At 47.4% G+C, this 18,753-nt stretch overlaps 1 protein-coding gene across 1 annotated transcript; it reads left to right on the top strand.

Annotated features, from left to right (window-relative positions):
- Positions 1–4,936: 4,936 nt before the first annotated feature.
- LOC133916532 (thaumatin-like protein 1b) lies at positions 4,937–7,503 on the top strand. Its single transcript, XM_062360227.1, has 3 exons — positions 4,937–5,389; positions 5,503–6,262; positions 6,960–7,503. The coding sequence occupies exons 1-3, from the start codon at positions 5,329–5,331 to the stop codon at positions 7,120–7,122; spliced, it is 984 nt and encodes a 327-aa protein (XP_062216211.1). The 5' UTR covers positions 4,937–5,328; the 3' UTR covers positions 7,123–7,503.
- Positions 7,504–18,753: the final 11,250 nt, after the last annotated feature.

Raw genomic sequence — 18,753 nt, 5'->3', positions numbered from 1 at the left:
ATTTAAACTGCATACCCGAAATCCTTCTTTTTTGAGTAGACAATCAGAGGCTTAATAAGTACTAGGCGTTAGAAACTGAAAATAACATATTATGTACCTTCTTAAAGCAATTGCTAACGAGGAGAGAAGGATCCTTGCGTTGCAAACTTGGAGTTGCGAAAAGGCTTCTTATCGCGTTCCACGAGTGACTTGGGGCAACGATACCTCCCACTTAAGTAGACTTGATGATGGTCATAATAATCGGTTCGACTAGCGATCAATGCGTCTTGAACTAATTGAAAGAAAAAAGTCAATAAAAAGTCAACGATATGGTGTGAAGAAAGTCCAACACAAAGTTTTCTCTTCAAACGTGAAAAACGTTTAAATTCCTACCAGACTAACAAAAGCTATAAAGTGTTTATTACAGACCATAGGGTAAATAAAAAGAAAGGGCTGCGATGAGGGTGCGACCCCAAATTTCGTCTTATCCACAAAGGCTTTGGCTGCCCCAGTCGCCTCCCCTACTACTCAGAGCACTATGAAAAAAGCTACTATGAAAAAGCTACTACTCAGAGTTGGTAGGTACATATCTCACCTTCTCGGGCTGGATCCATCCTGGTCAAGAATTGTCAAGTGCCAGTGATCCTCGACTTTAGAGGACTCAGGCAGCGTCTGATGAATTCTCTAGAGACATTGTCGGTGTATCAGGAACCGGGGGTCCCTGAGTCTCGATACCAGGCCAGCCGTCCGCCACGTGTCACCATCCCGCGAGGTCCCTCCTGCAGGATGAGGAAAAAATCTAAGTTCCGGGAGAAGGTGCTCGGGGCCACAGCCTCTGGTCCCCGAGCACCCCAGTTCCCCGATGACCCGCAGAGTCTAAGTACCGGGAAGAAGGTGCTCGGGGCCACAGCCTCTGGTCCCCGAGCACCCCCGTTCCCCGATGACCCGCAGAGTCCAAGTACCGGGAAGAAGGTGCTCGGGGCCACAGCCTCTGGTCCCCGAGCACCCCCGTTCCCCGATGACCCGCAGAGTCCAAGTACCGGGAAGAAGGTGCTCGGGGCCACAGTCTCTGGTCCCCGAGCACCCCAGTTCCCCGATGACCCGCAGAGTCCAAGTAACGGGAAGAAAGTGCTCGGGGAGGTGCCCGTTCGCCCCCGAGTACCATAGTCCCCCGATGGGCCAAAGAGCCAAGAGCTCGAGAGAGAGTGCTCGGGGCTGCACGTGGCAGCCCCGAGCACTCGGTTCCCCGAGGGTTCTACAGAAGTGCTCGGGAGAGAGTGCTCGGGGCTGCACGTGGCAGCCCCCGAGCACTCGGTTCCCCGAAGGTTCTACAGAAGTGCTCGGGAGAGAGTGCTCGGGGCTGCACGTGGTAGCCCCCGAGCACTTGGTTCCCCGAAGGTTCGCGCGAGAACACCCGATGCCCCGACGACCCCGAAGGGCCCGTCGACGAGGTGTCAACCAGTCAAAGGTCTGATGCCGTATTTAATGGGCATGCGCGGCCTGACATCTTGACACCCTGACATTCCCAACTGCTCCCGCCGCAGTGTCAGTCCCTGCCATGCTTTGGCAGGGGGGCGTGGGTCCATTAATTGCACGGGTCCCGTCCCGTATCATCCGGGGTATCTCGGGATAACGTTGCCAGGATCAAAGCGTTCCGCCTGCCACCCTGTCCTGGCAGAAGAACAAGATAGGGTGGGCGCGCCGGGTGCCCCTGTGGTCGCCCGGTGGTCCCTCTCAACGACGCCAGGACGCCCACAGTGACGGGTGGTCGAATGCGCGCCGTGTTTTTCCACCGCCCCTGTCACTTCGCCCAGAGGGAATGATGATGCATTTCTCAGTCGTGGCGTCTTGGAACTTGAGCCCCCTCTTTCCCATTTGGGGTATGTCGTGGTCGGCGAGCGTATAAAAGGAAGGGATGGATAACACAGGAAAAGAGATCGGATCAGCAAGGCAGAAGCACGACAGAGATACACGAGAAAACATCCGAAGACAGATCGAGACGATCAAAGGCATCATCCGAAGAACACCGAAAGCAAGCTTGAGTAGAGCTAGAGCAAGGGAGCCTCAAGCTCTCTGTTAGACAATATATTCTTGTAACCAGATATATCCTTGAGGGATTCCCTTCGAGGAAGGATTATTACATCCATACAGGAGTAGGATATTACGCCCCCGTGCGGCCCGAACCTGTCTAAACTCCGGTGCATTTATTTCTCTTTGCACTAGGTCGACCATCCCCCACCACCGGCCGTTGCATTTATTTCCACTTCCATTTATTTCTCCGACGAACTCATTCAGGATCATCCCCCCGGCCGAATCTCTAAAAAGGGGTCTCTTGTGATCCCTGCGACAGGAGTTCATACTCCGACAGACATCATATGCCATCAACTTCCTCTCCTTCAAATGCCGGATCTCTCCAATGATTTTCAGATGAAAGGCGGTCATCATCAGCTCTTCTGTCCAGGCGGGCCTTGACAACGGCGGCAAGTCTTGATAAGGAAGCCTCGGTGGGCTGGGCTGACAGTAGAACTACTTCTTATGCCAACCCGACTAGGAGGATTTGGCGATGAAGTTGATATACTTCACCGACTTGCCCTCCCAGAGCTGAAATCTGGTACCACCGTCGACCTTGTTCTGGAGCCTCTTCAAAAGATAAAAGTACTTGAAGAGGTCGAGGGACGGGTGGAAACCAAGGAAGGCCTCGCACAAATGTACGAAGATGCTTGACATGATGATGGAGTTGGGATTGAGGTGAATAAGTTTCAGGCCATAGAAATCAAGCACCTCGAGAAGAAAGTGGGAAGGGAGAAAGCAAAGCCGCAGCAAAATAAATCAAGAAAGATCATTGTACTATGGATGTTCGGGCTTGGAATTGTTCGCACTGCTGTCGGTGTACAGGGGATCAAAGCCCGGGGAGGGATCACCTCATCGATCTCTGCCTTCTCCAGGGCCTTCTCTGTAATGTCGAACTCTTGCCATTCTAGGATCACGCTTGTCATCTCGTCGGCGGAGGAGTTTTCTTTGTTGATATTCTTTTTTCCCATGACAACTAAGAGATTGGAGGAGGAGGGTTTTTGGAGGCAGTGGCGCAAGGAGAACGTAGAGTGTGATAGAAAGCAACAAATGACGGTAGGATGAACATTGGAGTGAGCTCTCCCTTTGCCTTTATACAAAGCGATGGCTCTCTAAAACAGCGCTTTGATTGACGCCGTGACATGACTTGAGGTCACGATCTCTAGTTTTATTATCATGTCACATTTAATGTCCAACGCATGTGGGGCATTTGGCACCGTACCCCGAGGAACTCGGCTCCTCATTCTATTGCCGTAATCATGATACTCTAACGAGAAAAAGATTCTCACCACTATCCGAAATCACCGCTGCAGCGTTCCAACTTTTGAGCTCAGCTAGTGACAAATGTTTTTTCCTCCCAAGGACAAAGCAAACAGAAAAATACTCGATGGGACACCTTCTCAAGGACTCTATTGAGAACTTGAAGGCATTCAGAAGACCGAGTAGAAGATCAGAAAACCCAGTTAGATGATTCATCCTAATCAAGAACTTGAGTCTTACTTGATGACATGGTCGGACAAAAAAATCTATCTTTGCTGGCCATATGCTTGATTCGTTAAAACCTTATTTCACGTACTGATGGGAAGCTTAACGATGAATATTGAACAATTATCATATCTGGGCACCCCAGAGTTTCCTGTAATTCTCGCGATATATCTTTATATCCAGGAAGAGGATATCTGGATTAAAAAAACTATCTATAAGTACCTATGGTATCATGTAAAAAGAGATATTTATCTATAAGAATATGAAGGAATACTCTAGATGACGTACAAAACCTTTTATATATATATATATATATATATATATATATATGGAGTCTAGAGCCTACGTAGAAAAGAAAGTCATTAAAAGTCATAGAAGTCATTCAAATCTTTCAACAAACGAGGACATCCGAATCCAAACAAGAAAATTGTCGACTAGATTTAGATTTATCTAAGTTAGTTATATTCCTCTTGTAACAAACTTAGATCAATCCAAAATAAACATGTCATAAATTTATTATCTTCGAAGAGACTCTAATATGTGTTCTTCTATAATTTATAGCATCCCTACCTTCCAATAAGTTATCGACGGTTCATGAATCCTCTGACACATCGATTCAATGAACGTGCAGCCACACGATCGACGGCTGCTCGGTTTGCAGCTTTTGGAGTGCCTTGGATCGTGTTTGGTCAAGGGCATGTTGCGCACGCTCGTGGTAGAGAATGATTGATCTCGCCTGCACATGTGGAACTGGTTGGGTCTCTTCAGCTTTAGCTGTGCTGCTCCCCTCGTGGGCGATTCCAGGCAGCTTGCTCCCATGGCAATCACAAAATTCAAGCCGGTCTTAGACCATGCCCAAGGGAATCCTTTCACGGGCAGATTCCCGTCGTGAAGGGATTCTCGTTCTCTTCAGCGCTCCCAACGGTTTTTCTTCACGGTTCCCTTCACGACGGGATTTCCAGGGTCATTCCCTTCAGGATGGGATTCTCTCTCCGTTCCCTTCACGATTCCTCTCGAAGAGAAGCTGTTGAAGATGAGAGAAAATAAAGGAAATAGGAACGGGGAAGGGAATCGGGAAGTGAACGAAATGAAGGGAATATGGTTGGAGATAGTCTAAGCCAAATCGTTGTCGATTCTCTGCACAAATCATATAGCAAACGGGAATACATTATACGCCATATCTGTACCACGAAAATGACTTGCGTGCCTTTGTTGAGGAGGAGAAAGAACGCCGCTATTTTCTCCCTGTGAAATATACTCCTACTCCGCAAGCAGATTTCCAGCGAGTGAAAGAAGTACAGCACGTAACCAAAACCTACCTGCACGGGCACAGCTTCCGCCGCAGAGCTTTCTTTTCATGCTCGACTTGCCCTTTTCTTCTCGCGTAAATAACCTCCGTCCCTGCTCCATCCCCCGCCTCTATAAATGGAGCACGACACGAGCAAACCTTCCCAGGTCAGTCGGCCGCTCCCCGGCGTCAAGATATTTTTGAGCCTTCGACGATCTCTACTGCAACGCCGTGCACGGAGCCCGAGGCGAAGCGGACAAGACACAAAGTCGGCGAGCCCTTGCTGACGTTGGCACGGAGGCTGACACTGGGGGGCCGATACAACTCGCCTACCCTCTCTTGGGCTGTGCTTGAACTCTATATAAGTCTAGTGACCGTCCACGGCTGGTCGTCACCGTCACCCTCCCATCCCGTCCCGGCCCATTACACGAAGGCAGGAGCAGAGTGAGTCGGACAGCTTTGTAGTTGAGGCCTTGTGCCGGCTACTGCTACACAGTGTGAAAGAAATGGCGCGGAGCTCAACTCGTGTCGCTCTCTGCTCAGTTGCTCTGCTCCTCCTGCTTCCGAGTGAGTCCTCTGTTTGTTTGCATTGAGGCATTGAGCATTGTTTGCTTGTTTGGTGATTTCTCGGTGAGTGGTGATCTGTGCTGAGTTGAGTTCTGATTTCTCGGTGCTTGCAGCTGCGTGGTCGGCGACGTTCACGATGACGAACAATTGCGGCTACACGGTATGGCCGGGGCTGCTGTCGGGCGCCGGCACGGCCCCGCTGTCCACGACGGGGTTCGCGCTGGCGCACGGCGCGTCGGCGACGGTGGACGCGCCGGCGAAATGGTCGGGGCGCATGTGGGCGCGCACGCTCTGCGCCACGGACGCCGCAACGGGCAAGCTCGCCTGCGCCACGGGCGACTGCGGCTCGGGCAGCGTCCAGTGCAACGGCGCCGGAGCCGCGCCGCCGGCCACGCTGGCGGAGTTCACGCTCGATGGATCCGGCGGCATGGACTTCTTCGACGTCAGCCTCGTCGACGGGTACAACCTCCCGATGCTCATCGTCCCGCAGGGCGCCGGCGGTGGCGGCGGTAGCAGCAACGGGTCCGCCGATGCCGGCAAGTGCATGGCTACCGGCTGCCTGGTCGACCTCAACGGCGCGTGCCCGGCCGACCTCAAGGTGGTCCCGGCGGCCACGGGCGCCGGTGCCGGCGCGGGCTCGGCTGATGGTGGCGCCGTGGCGTGCCGCAGCGCGTGCGAGGCGTTCGGGACGCCGCAGGACTGCTGCAGCGGCGCGTACGGGAGCCCCAACACATGCCGGCCGTCGACGTACTCGCAGTTCTTCAAGAACGCTTGCCCGCGCGCGTACAGCTACGCGTACGACGACTCCACCTCCACCTTCACGTGCACCGCCGGCACCAACTACGCCATCACCTTCTGCCCGAGCACCACCAGGTAAATCAGCCTAATTCCAATGTAAAATGGTAAAGATGATAGAAAACGCCTATTTCTGATAGGAAATCGCAGGTCTCGGCGTTAGGAGTTAAAGGGCTGATTTGAGATGCACACTGCACAGCGATTAACTGTTGCAACACAGTCCGCACACACTCACACTGAATTGTGATCTCGTGATGAGCACCTTTCTTTTTGTGAGGGAAAATTATATTTAACTGCTCTTAGAACTTCGGTTAGATCCATCCATGTTCCTGCCACAAAAAGTTCGGTCAACGATTCAACGGCTAGTGAGTAGTACTGTGGCATCAACGGCTATGAATCCATTGCCCGGGCAGGGTGGGGTCTCCCTCTGCACGCACGGCACAGGCCAACGAGCTGCTGACACACAGCACTGTCCTGGACTGGCTTCTACTAGTAGCCGTTTCGCCCGTACGAGCCCATACACCATAGGCATTGATTTGCTCTGTCGCCTTCTCTGCGCCAGCAATTGCATCCCATATTCCCATGTTCCCATGCTCAGATGCGTGTAGTGTACTGCATTAACGCCTTGTCCAAAATATCCATGCACAGTACTGTCCAAATTATCTCGCAGGCTCACGTACCAGTATCGATCATGAATTATTGTACTGGCACGATGTTAAGAACTGCATTTTGTACCACATGCTAACCGTGACTCGTCTCTTTTCACTCTCGACAGCGGGAAGTACGCCGGCGAGAACCCGCAGGCCGTCGGCGTGCAGCCAACGAACGGCACGATGGTCTACCTCGGCGGCGAGCAGCTCGCCACCGGCGATGCCTCGGCCGCCGCCCGTGCGTCGCAGCTGCTCCTGGCCGCCGCCCTCGCCGTCGCGCTGCTCTGAGCCGGCTTGCCAGCCACTTAGTGTGAAACGGCGGCAGGAGGCGTCGTTGTGCAGCGAGCGCACCCGCAGCAGGTGTCCCGTGTCCTTATACGGCGCGCCTCTTCCGGCGTGACGGGGGCAGAGGATAAGATTCGAGCCGACGCCGGGAAAAGAAAAGAAAGGCTGACGACAGTGCTACGGCTAACCGAGAAAACAAGAATATCTCCACACGGATCGTAGCTTCCTAGGTAGCTTGTGTCGTAGGGTTAGCCGGTCAGGATAACTAGTGGCATGGGTCGGTTAAACCTTTTCGTTCTTCTCCACGCTTTCTCGATTTGTTGAGCCGAAACGGATGTATTCGATCGTTGTTCGTTGTGCTATAGATTGCAGTGACGATTATCACTTTAACTGTTGAACAGTGAGAAGACGAGGGCAGGGGCCGCAGGGTGACATATCGATGACTTTTACTGTTCGTGCGTTTGTGTGCTACTAGTAAACCTACGAGTGGGGGACTACAGGTCTAGGTAACCAACTTGTGCAGTTGGTTCTGTTGCTACCGATGACGAAAGCTTCTGCACAGAAATTCTTCTGACCACACAAGGAAATCTAGCGGAATGGATGGGAATGGGGTTTACCTACAATTCGATCCGTGATCAACAGCAGGAGCGGAGCTTCTTGATGACCAAGGGGACCGTGATCCTCTTGGCCCTAACAGTTTTTTTAATTTCATAGTTCATTTTAAATTTAATCTGTCAATTTTCTTCAGAATTTCCTTGAGTTCAACCCTACGACCCAATTAGCTTCACCGGCCCTGACATTCAGTGTATCAACAGAGCAATATCAATCAAGTACAGTGATCTGCTCCCACCACAAACAGCATCATAATTCACCACAGGTTCAAGCATCGCTGTTAGCCATGAGGTTCGTCCGTGCCAAGTCTAAATGTAAGGTGCGAAACTGCAAACACACTTCTTCCTGCTCAGCGAATCCTGACACGCCCATCCTAACAGCAAAATCCGCAACTCCAAAGAGGCCATATCGACTGACCGAGCCGATGCATCAAGTCGGTCAGCCCACGACCCATTTCGGGTCTGTTTGGTTGCCCGTATACCTTCAGCTTGACTCGTATGAGTCATACAGGCTGAGTTGAGATAACCTGCGGAGATACAGTAGGATCTGTTTGGTTAGCTGTATGTGCTCAGTCTGATTGAAAAGATGTTGTGTTTGGTTGTCTGTATGAGTATATGTTGTATTACCAAGAAACTCACTTTTTTATCAAATAATCTAGAGTTAAAAATATTTTTATAAATTAGTATATCACCGGATAAGAATATTATTGAATTTTTTATGATTTTTAGAGAATTTTAATTAAATATTGACTTAGACTTTTTAGATCAATCTAATTAAAATATGTTGTTAGTGATTTCTAATTTGCTCACGAAAACATTTAGAATTTTTGAATATCTAAATAAAATCAAAAGTTAAATAAAAAAATTCGTGCGCACAGTATCTTGCATCTCCCCAGCCATGCCCGACAGAATCGGTCGATTCCAGCGTTTCTCCGAGCCTGGCTGGGCAGATGCAGCTACACGAGCGGGTGCAGTCACGAGCGCCAACCAAACATACGCACACTGCTCAGCTCTGCATCCGCCGGTGCATGCACACGCTCAGCAGGGCATCCAAACACGCCACTGTCGGCTGCTGGCATCTTCTTCACCTTCGGTGGTGGCCTTTCGCCAGCGTGGCCCCCGCACCATTGCCTCATCGGCGCCACGCTTGCCGACCGCTGCGGCCTACCGTCCCACCACTGCGGCTAGTGGCGCCCTTGCCGCCTCGCTGCGTGCACCCATTTTTCTCTGTTGTCGCCGCCTCCTTCTCGCCACTCCTTAGTCTTCCCGGCCTAGACACCTCCGCACCGACCATTCCCATCACCGGTCCCCTGCCACCTCGGCAAGCCCTGTCCGCCCCCACCGCCTTGTCGCCTGCCACCACCGCCGAACCGTTCTACTGTCACAATCCTCGCTCAATTGATCACCTAAATCGACATACAGAACACAGATACAATCCAACCGAATGTATATAGCAAGCCAAATGAGTTCACAAGTTCAGTGGGGGGTACAAATTGAAGGGTAAAGAGATTCTAAGGTGAGAGTAAGCCATAGAATGGGTAAGCAGGAAGGTTGGGGAACGGAGAGAGAAGCGCAGAGGAGGAGTGGTGCTTGAGGAAGAAGAAGAAGTTGTTTTGGTGTTTGTTCTTCAATGTTCTCCTGTGTCCTTGTACTGCCTCTGTGTGACATCGGTTGGGCCGCAACTTGATTGGCAGTAGTTGGCCCATTGAGCTGCCTTTCACATACCTGGGATGTGGCATCTGCCTCTCAGCTTCTATAGTCGGGGGAGATGAGCCCCTTCTTCTAACTCCGAACCCTAACTCTAACTTCACCGGAGAGCGACGGAGCAACGGTGGTGGGAATGGGTGAGGCAACCGGTGGCCTTTAGGTGGGAGGGGGCGACACACCTGGAGGGAGGAGGAAGCATCTAGGTCGTTCAGTTACCTTTTTGCATGAATCTCGAAGTTGACTGAGTTGAACCGGTTGACCTACTTCGACGAAACACCATTCCGAAGGCAGTAGAATAACATCTTAAAGTCCAGATGTAAAAAAAGCCCAATGATAGCCCATCAGAAGAATACTTGACCGGCAGTAGAATAACTGGACCCAATCAAGCCATTTAGTTTAATGGAGCCCAAGACATATAAACATCTCGGCCATATATACAGAGCGGCCTGCACAAAAGCTGGATTCCGTATCGTTCCCTCCGTTCCCGTACACAGAGATCGTAAAGCCCATGAGTAGAACGAAGCCTAGTGCACGCCCATACTAATTATGTTGTGCATCTAAATTTGTTGTCCTTTGAATGCTAGAGGATAAGAGGAAGCACAACAGGTCCTTTTTTTTAATTGCCATGCATAAGCAAGGACTAGCAAAGTCTTGCGTCAAATATACTAATTTACAGGTTTTCATTAAAAGAAAAAAAATAGTATTTACAGGTACAAACTTTACATAAACGAGGACAATGCAAACCTTACCCCTTGGTGATCATATCCATTGTGCCAAGCAATTCTATTCTCCTTAAATATCATCACTGAAGATTAAAAGCTTACAGTAAGGGCGGAAGCCAGTAAAAGATAGCAGTGACAATTGCTGAAGGACAGCTCTCGATTTTCCTGGTAAGGACTAATGACAAGGCATGAAGGCAACAATTGCGATCAGGATCTTGTCTCAGCTGCTACCTTAAGTTGAGCGCACAGATACATGGGGGTAAAGAAAAATTCGGCACAAGGACAGACATGCTTAACTGAAATCAATTATCATGGGGGGCGAAAGTGTCACATGGTTTCCTTATGCTGCCCTCCGATTCCATGGAACGCTATGATGAAAAGGCACGAGAGGGAGAAGAGCCTGTCAATATGTCAATGGCTGTTGGCTTTTGTTCCTCTAAGATTCCTCCCTCCTGTGTGATAAAGCTCATCATTAGCAACTGCATCACACTGCCTCCACCAGTCCACCTCTCGCTCTCTTGCTCGAACTCTAGGTGTGAGGCATCACACAGTGCACGGGTCTAGCTTGCGTCGTGCGTCCAGCGGCTCCGGTCACGCAGGTGTGCCACGCCTTGCAGAATTTACAGCCATGCGTCTCCTTGTGGCCGTCCCCATGGTGATGTAAGTAGGGCGACCTCGCAAGTCAAATGAACGCTGCTAGCCTGGTAGTAAAGCAAATCTAAAAACGCCGCCCGTCTTTTAGTCACCTTTTTAGCACGGAACAGGCGGACGCTTTGTGAATTCAGCAGCAGCCGGGGCTTTGGGGCGGCCACGCCGCGGAAAGGCGAGATTGCTTTGACCTGATCGCATTGTCTTCCTGAGCCTTTAAGCGTGCTGGAAATATTGGTCCCAGACGATGTCGCCTCCTAGCTCGATGAGAAAAAAAAAAGGCTTAAAAGCCTGAGACGATCAGTAGCAGCGATGTGAAAAAACGGTTTAACTACTACCTGCCATGTCTGTAAGCTGCCATTGTGTCATCCGTGACCGGCAAAACCCCATGAACTGTGAGGCAACGAACCCAGTGCTGACTGCTGAGCTTCCTTCAGTTCAGCCACGGGTAACGCGACAAAGTGGCATGCCCGGATCAGTGCAGCAAAACGGATTAGCAGGCTCCTTGCGATTGTAGTTTCGGAGCCTCCACGCGTGCCAGATGGTAAAGCAAGGACGGGCGGATGGGGTCGATCAGGCGGACGAAATGATGGGTCTTGAGGGGACGATGACGAAGGGCGCTAATCATGGTGTTGCGCGCGGCCGGGACTGGTGGCGCGAGTAGCCAGACAAACATACGTAGGCCGTAGGCGCCGGGCCAAAGCTTGCGAGCAGCGTTCGTGCTTCCGAGCCCCCGCGCGCGCGGCCTTTGTACGTGGCTACAAGCCTGTGCCGACGCGACGTTCGTTGCCTGCGCGAGGGCTCGGAACCATAATTGAGCCCAATTCAATGCGCGCCCTACCAGTACCAGAACAGCTCCGGTGCTGCTGCTATCGGCTATCGCTGAGGCTCGGTATCGCAAAAGCGAACGCCTGCCACCAGAGACTCGTGCTCGCTGGGCTATTCATTGCCTTCAGGCGCGCGCACGGCCGGGCGGCGGCGCATGTGGTGGCGCGGTGACCGGAACAAAAGGCGCTTTTGCGGTGGTGTGGTATGCCCGGTCGGGGGCCAAATGCATCATGCCGAGCACAAATCTAACACAAAGTCTCTGTTAGAAAAACAACATTTTCAGATTTAATTTAATTTAGTTTTTAATATAATATGAACCAGAATAGATACAAATAATCAATTTTGATTAGTTTTCGACTATCTCCGATGAATCCACTAGATTCTACTAGTTTCGAGTATATTTTCATGAGCTCCGACAAGCCTCAACTAGATTTAACTAGCTTCGAGTAGAAGACGATCCCCAACTACATCCGACTAGCTTTCGAATAGAATTTGACAAGCTATCTAATATAGATTGTAATGTAAGTACCCGATAGCAGCGTGAGACGTAAATGCCTCTGTAATGTCGATGCAGTAGACGATGACGAAGATGCAGTAGACGAAGCAAATCGTGATGATGTAGAGGTAGCAGATCGTGAGCAGTCGCGCCGAACGCTTCCAAAAATCTTACTTGCCCTTTCTCGATGTAGGATCTTAAGAGTGACCAGTTTCAGAGATCTACTCTCACGTTCGTCGATGCACGCCGACACAGCGAGATAGAATAGACTACTTGCGACGACGCATCATAGAGGAAAAGGCAAAATCCTAATTGCATATATATACTTTATGACGATGACTGATATATATATATATATATATATATATATATATATATATAGATGGATGACGGTTCAGACATGCCACAATCGGACTCTGTTATGCACCACGATCGGACCGTTAACCGACAATTTCTAAATATTTATTTGTTTACCTAAGCAGTAAAAAAAAATAAAACTACAAAAGTAGGTCACACTTATACAAGCAATTGGATCCGATTTCGATGGATCATTCACGAATGTGTTGTGCGCCACAGCCCGCCCCAGCAAGACGAGCGAGCGAGCGCATGTTCTCCTAGTATTCTCATACACATATGTTTATTGGATAGAGAGAAAATTTCTTTTAAGTTATTCTCTCTCTACCTCCACTAGAAATACGAGACTAAAAATACACATCCACTTCTATATAATTGGACCTTTGAAATATAATAGATCAACCCCATATATTCTAATAGTCTCAAGATACTGTGAATTATGGGATGCTTCCATGAAGATTTAGTGGACAAATGAGAATCCTGGTCAAAAGCAATTAGCAAAGTGGTAGGTATAATTTGGGCATACTTGCTAGGACTAGGTCTGCGGGCTGTAATAAGCAGTCTCACGAGACACGATCACAGAGACGGGAAAGTTTCAGCATGCCTGATAAGTCCACTAAGAAAAGACAGTGTGAACTGTGAAGCTATGGCATGGCATGGCATGCCTAGTAAAGTTGATTGAAATGACAACCTCAAAACGCAGGCAAAGTAGTAGAGTACTCCCCAGAGGCCAAGAATCCGTAATCATGGCAACATCCTACATGTAGACGCAGCACTGCAGCAGAGCTTCATGCTTTCATGCTTCCAATTAGTAGAAGCACTTCAGACAAAACTGTCTTATCTGACTACTCGAGTAAATTGTGGAATCTTATTATAAGTTCATTTAGATAGAAACAAGAAGGCAAAAACTTCCTCCAGTCATTGCAGCAGTAGCTCGACCGATTAAAGCATGAGCTCCTACGGCTGCTAGTTGCATGCACATAGAAGCCTTTGGTGCCAAGCTAACTGTGCTCAATAGCCATTGGCAGCTTTATTGTGCCATCCAATACACTCATCAGGCGACGACAGGCATCGTTTACCGACACAGAAACTTCCTTTATATTATCCCAAGGAAAGGGTTTGTTCAGAGCCATAAGCCATAACCATAAGAAAAGATGTGCAGGTGTGATTAAAATTTTAAAACAGTGCTAATACTACAGCGCTGCAGCTTTTATCATGCCATTCCAGGGCATTCTTCAGACACCGTGGCTGCATTCTTCAGATGTGGCTTCAGGCCTTCTAATGATACAAGCTTGCCAGTGAGAAATCCACTGAATCAGGGACATGATGCCAGGCAAGCCTCATGGGCTACTTGGCCATGGTTGCCTTCAGATGATATTGTATTTCTATATCGTACAATCAGCAAAGCCTGTGGTATTTGCTTCAGCATGGAGGCACCGTGTGTGCTCATAACGAATTATAGGCTCCATTCGAGAGGGAATCTATTCATGGCAGAACCAGCTTGCACATGGGAACAAAAATGGGCTCTCAATCGATTGCAGCTCACAGCTCGTGATAACTTTTTGTGTAGAAGAGACGATACTTCTTTTCTTTCTTTTCCTTTTCTCTTTTGACGTGAACAGACGATACTCCTTCCAAAAGAGGTGAATAGAAAGTGACTTTGTGAAGTGAGAATAAGTTGCACCACTTGATTTTAAGTATTTGTCAGAGCTTGTGTAACGCCCAGGATTTCAACCAATTCGGGTGGTATCAACACTCGTCTAAAAACCTATCAAATCGGACAAATATTTAAAATTTTGATAGAATTTCCGTTAAAACTATAATTTCTCTGCACATAATAACTGCACATACATCATAAGCGGGATATTAATAAACGGAAGATAATTGTAACAGTCTAAAACTAATACCCAATACAACTCATGGGTTAGATACAATACACCAAAATAGCCACAAGCTGCAATTAACCAAGTTGACCAAATACGACGCTAAAAGTATTACAGGGATAACTATGAAGTGATTTAAGTGTGACCACTGCCACTACATGATGCTATTTTTCCCTTCCGCTCATGCCACGATCAGTGGTACTAAAAATCAAATAAAACACAAGAGTGAGTAAAATACTCAGTAAGTATAGTATGGAACCGAAAGAACAGACGTATCAACAGTGTCAAAAAAGAATGATAATACTAAAGTTTTTTCCTTTTTTTGAAAATAGTAATAAAACTTTAGTTTTCATTTGAGACGGATAATATGAATTTCTGTCTGAGAACAGCGATAAAACAACAGTTTCGTCTAAGACGAGTGCTATGAATTTCCGTCTGAAAATAGCAAGAAGACAACAATTTCGTGTGAGACGGACACTATGAATTTCCATCTGATAATGACAATTAGATAATAGTTTCTATTGATACAGACTGTCCTGATTCTCCTTTTATATTTATCGGTAAAATCAAGCAAGTGGGGCCATCACTTACTCATAAATAGAAATGAGCAAAACAGATGTCAAGAAAATCAAGCCAATCATAGGTTCGTCATGCACATGCCTTAACCGTGGCGAGAAGTTGGTCTCACACAGCTAGCACCAACACTTTCAAAACCCATGGAACAAGATCATACTCAAAATCTTTTTCAAACATTGGAAGCATGAACTACGCTCTCTAATCAAACCCCGAAAGGACACGCTTAGAAACCCCCTTTTCAGCCGGAAAACACCCCTCCTGGCTGTTTGGCCGCCCCGTCTCTCGATCCGATCGTGACCCCATGTGGTCTTACAGTGAGAAGCCTTCAGAATACCCAAAACTCTCTGTATGATTGGTGGTCTGACCCCACGCTCACGGTCTGACTACCGGAGCACAGGAAGGCCTATTAACTGCTCTGCACTATTTTTTATTTAACTTTTAAAACACTTATCCAAATAGGCAAATAAATACATCTAGAGCACCTAGAGAAAATTATCTATAACTTTCATGTTGCGTGAAAACTCTAATTCGACCTCTATCGCACCCAGATTTTTTAAAGAAGAACTGCTGCGTAGGTTTTCAAATCCGGACCACGACACGGTTTCGACGATAACTTTCAAACTACTTATCCAAATTGAACGATACCAGTGCCAAAAGAAATATATCGACGGGGCCTAAAACTTTACTTTAGACTACATTAGTTGATTCCAAATGGATTAATACCATATTTCAAAACTAACGCCGCTACATTACTATCAAACTATCGGGCACATTTCGACGGTGAAATACTCCATCCACATGAATCCACAACACTCTAGTGACTAATTAGAGGTTAACCTTGTAGCCTAAATCGAGAATTTGAACAAATTCGATGAAATCGCGAAATGCCTCTTTTCTTTTCTCATTTTCTCTTTTCTTTTCTTTTTCTTCTTTCTCTTTTCTTTTCTTCATCCCTTCCTCCCGTTGCTTGCTTCCTCTGCACCGAGGCAACAACTCATCGGCTCGGCAGCTCCCGCAACGGTGAACTCCGGCCGCAGAAGCTTGAGACGCGACAGGGGACGGCTTGACGATTTGCGATGGTGTCGCTCTGCACAGCCGATAGAGCGGCTATGGTGTGGACGACACCAGCGGGCAGGTAGCACGGCGGTCGGAAGAACAACAGCACGACGCTGGCTGAGCCAAACCGCAGTGACGGCGGCGTTCTTTGGTGAGGTCAGCGGCGCAGGACAACAGCGCTAGGGTTAGGGTTTGGATTTTGGGCTGGTATGGGCTTGGGAATGGTCGAGCATGACTCGGGCTCAGGCTATTTATAGGCTACGACTGACTGACTATCCGAATCGGTCGGTCGGTTGGTTTTTTTTTTCCTTTTAACCCAACGGTCAAAGTTTATTGGGCTCGTTACCGATAACAGGATGTCCAAAAAGAGATGTTTAAATAGTAAAATGGATTCGTTTCGATAAGTTCTACGTATCCACAGTCTCTAACTGCTCATCTAAGCTATGATTCGAAAAACTACTTTTTGCCTATTTAAAATAACGCGTGGACAACACCATTTCTTTAGTAATTTTCACATCCAGAAAATTCGGGGTATTACAGCTTGCCAGCTCGGCATGTATACCTGAGAGATTAATAATGGTATAACACAAGCGCCTCAGCACTGCTGCCTCTCTCTTGTGCATAATTTACAGTTCGGGAGATCCTGGTCTGTTCAGGATGTGCTTGATGCTTCCCTTTGGTTGTTTTATGGTCTCGTAATCCTTTCTGCAGATTGCTCTTATGATGCCAATCCATCTGACTTTTTCTTCAGACGAGAGTTGCTGGGAGAAAGCATATGGCAGATCTGAAGCTACGATGCCGTGTCATCATATAGGGATGCAGACGATTGGCTGTTCAATTTTTCTGATGCCGTGGCTTATCTGTTACTGCTGTGCCGTTTCTTTATGTCTGATGCTGGCTTTGAACTTTGTATCACCTTATTTAATTGGTTACCCCACCAAATAATTTCTCAGTCAAGTATCACTTCTCAGGTGCCCTAAGTTGGTTATTTAGAGAGGAAAATTCTACAAATAGTCAAATACTGGTGAGCAATAGTTTAGTTAACTGTAACAGAACTCTGAGAAATGATCTTCAGTGGTTAGGTGTTCTCCCATCAATGACACGGCGATGCTAGTAGAAATGAGGGTGCGAGGTATGTACGAATGCACATCTTGCACACTTCAATTTGAATGTCCAGAAAACGAAGAACAACTTTGCCAGAAAAATTTGCAGCCGAGCTGACACTGATGCACTCCCATACTGAGAAGACAGTAGACGAATTGAATGGGTACTTGAGCAGCCTTTGCTTTCTCACGTCGCCAAAGTTTGGAGCTGCGACGCTCGCACCGATTTCGTGTCAGATTCTGAGCCTCACGCCCTCACAACATCGGTTCAAGCCTGACGGATTTTTGCAGTGTTTTGGAGTTTGGATGCGTGTGCATGCAGCTGTAGCTTTCCCCAACTTTCAGAGATATCCTGACAAGTGCGGATAATAGCAGGTGTTTGCAATCTATTACATTATTATTTAAAAAAGTCATCATATTCGTTTTCAAAAATCACAAAATTAACACGTTAATTAAAAAAAAAATCTAGACCACTACTTATTACAAACATTTAGCGGTCTAGATTAAACCAAATGATTCATATCAAATATGATTAATAAATACCTAAATTTGAAATTAAAAATTATAGAAAATTAGCGGTTCAATTTTCATACGGTTTGGAAGCAAAATACCAAAAAAAGAGTAAAATAAAATAACATTAATAATAATTAAAATTGAGGTTATAATAGAGAAATAAGGATCCATATCAAATATAGTACTATAAAAACAATCAAATACCTAAATAAAGAGTCCATCTAAAATACAATTAATTAATACCTAAAATTTATAATAAATTTTTTCAAAAAACTTACTAAGATAATAGATTAAGAAGCACCGGGTAGCTCAAAGTCGTCCCATCAAGCAGACAACAGGTAAGGCAAATATATTCTAGTTTTTGGTTCGGTTGCCTACACCTAATGTATAATTTTAATAGTTGATCAAAATATATACGAATCGAACCAATACATATATACGATTCGAGTAAAAGTTTGGAGCAATAGTTTTCTTTTCCACTAACATAATTTTTATTTCTTCTTCTAATTTTATACGTTTTGTAACTAAATGACACAAACCTCATAAAAAAATTAAAAAGATTAATTTTTAATAAAAATTATCGTGACAAAATATTACAGTAAGATTGACCATATTATTAGCGCGAGCCATCTTACTAATTTGTTACTAGGGAAGAGCTAAGCCTGCATGGTGTGCTACTTGATTAAAGGGCCAAATCAGGCTATTTTAGGGCCAGCACATCTATGAACTTGCGAAGATCAAAATGGCCAGCCTCTAAGAAAGGGCTCAGCACAGTTATCCGGACCAGACGTGCGCCGTACTTGGAGAACTGGCCAGCTCGAGTTGGATCGTTGCCTCGGTTGAACGACGACGACGACGACGCAGCGACACTACGCCTAACACGGACTCTTGCTCCCCGGGCAACATTTCGGGCGTGCATGGGACTTCGTTTAGCCAATGAGGACTGTGGACACGTCCTTCCCCGGCTCCCCCACTAGATTTTCTTTGCTCTTCCCCCATGCTTTCTTCAAGAATTGCGCGTTCAGTTCTCAAGGAATGACGAGCTGAGCTGGGAGCCTGGGACCGTGGTTAGCATACTCCAAATATATTCTGCAGTCCCTCTGTGTACAGGGCCACAGAATGGGCGAGCCGGAGTAG

The sequence above is a fragment of the Phragmites australis genome, chromosome 4 (genome assembly GCF_958298935.1).
Source record: "Phragmites australis chromosome 4, lpPhrAust1.1, whole genome shotgun sequence".
Classification (NCBI taxonomy): Eukaryota; Viridiplantae; Streptophyta; class Magnoliopsida; order Poales; family Poaceae; genus Phragmites; species Phragmites australis.
The sequence above is the reverse complement of the archived record's forward strand: the minus strand, read 5'-3'. Positions and strand labels throughout refer to the sequence as shown.

What these genes read in the sequence shown, in the direction of transcription:
- LOC133916532 (XM_062360227.1), top strand. Translation starts at nt 5,329, where the DNA reads ATGGCGCGGAGCTCAACTCGTGTCGCTCTCTGCTCAGTTGCTCTGCTC. An exon ending in TCTGCTCCTCCTGCTTCCGA is followed by an intron (nt 5,390 to 5,502) that starts GTGAGTCCTCTG and finishes CGGTGCTTGCAG; the next exon opens with CTGCGTGGTCGGCGACGTTC. An exon ending in TTCTGCCCGAGCACCACCAG is followed by an intron (nt 6,263 to 6,959) that starts GTAAATCAGCCT and finishes CACTCTCGACAG; the next exon opens with CGGGAAGTACGCCGGCGAGA.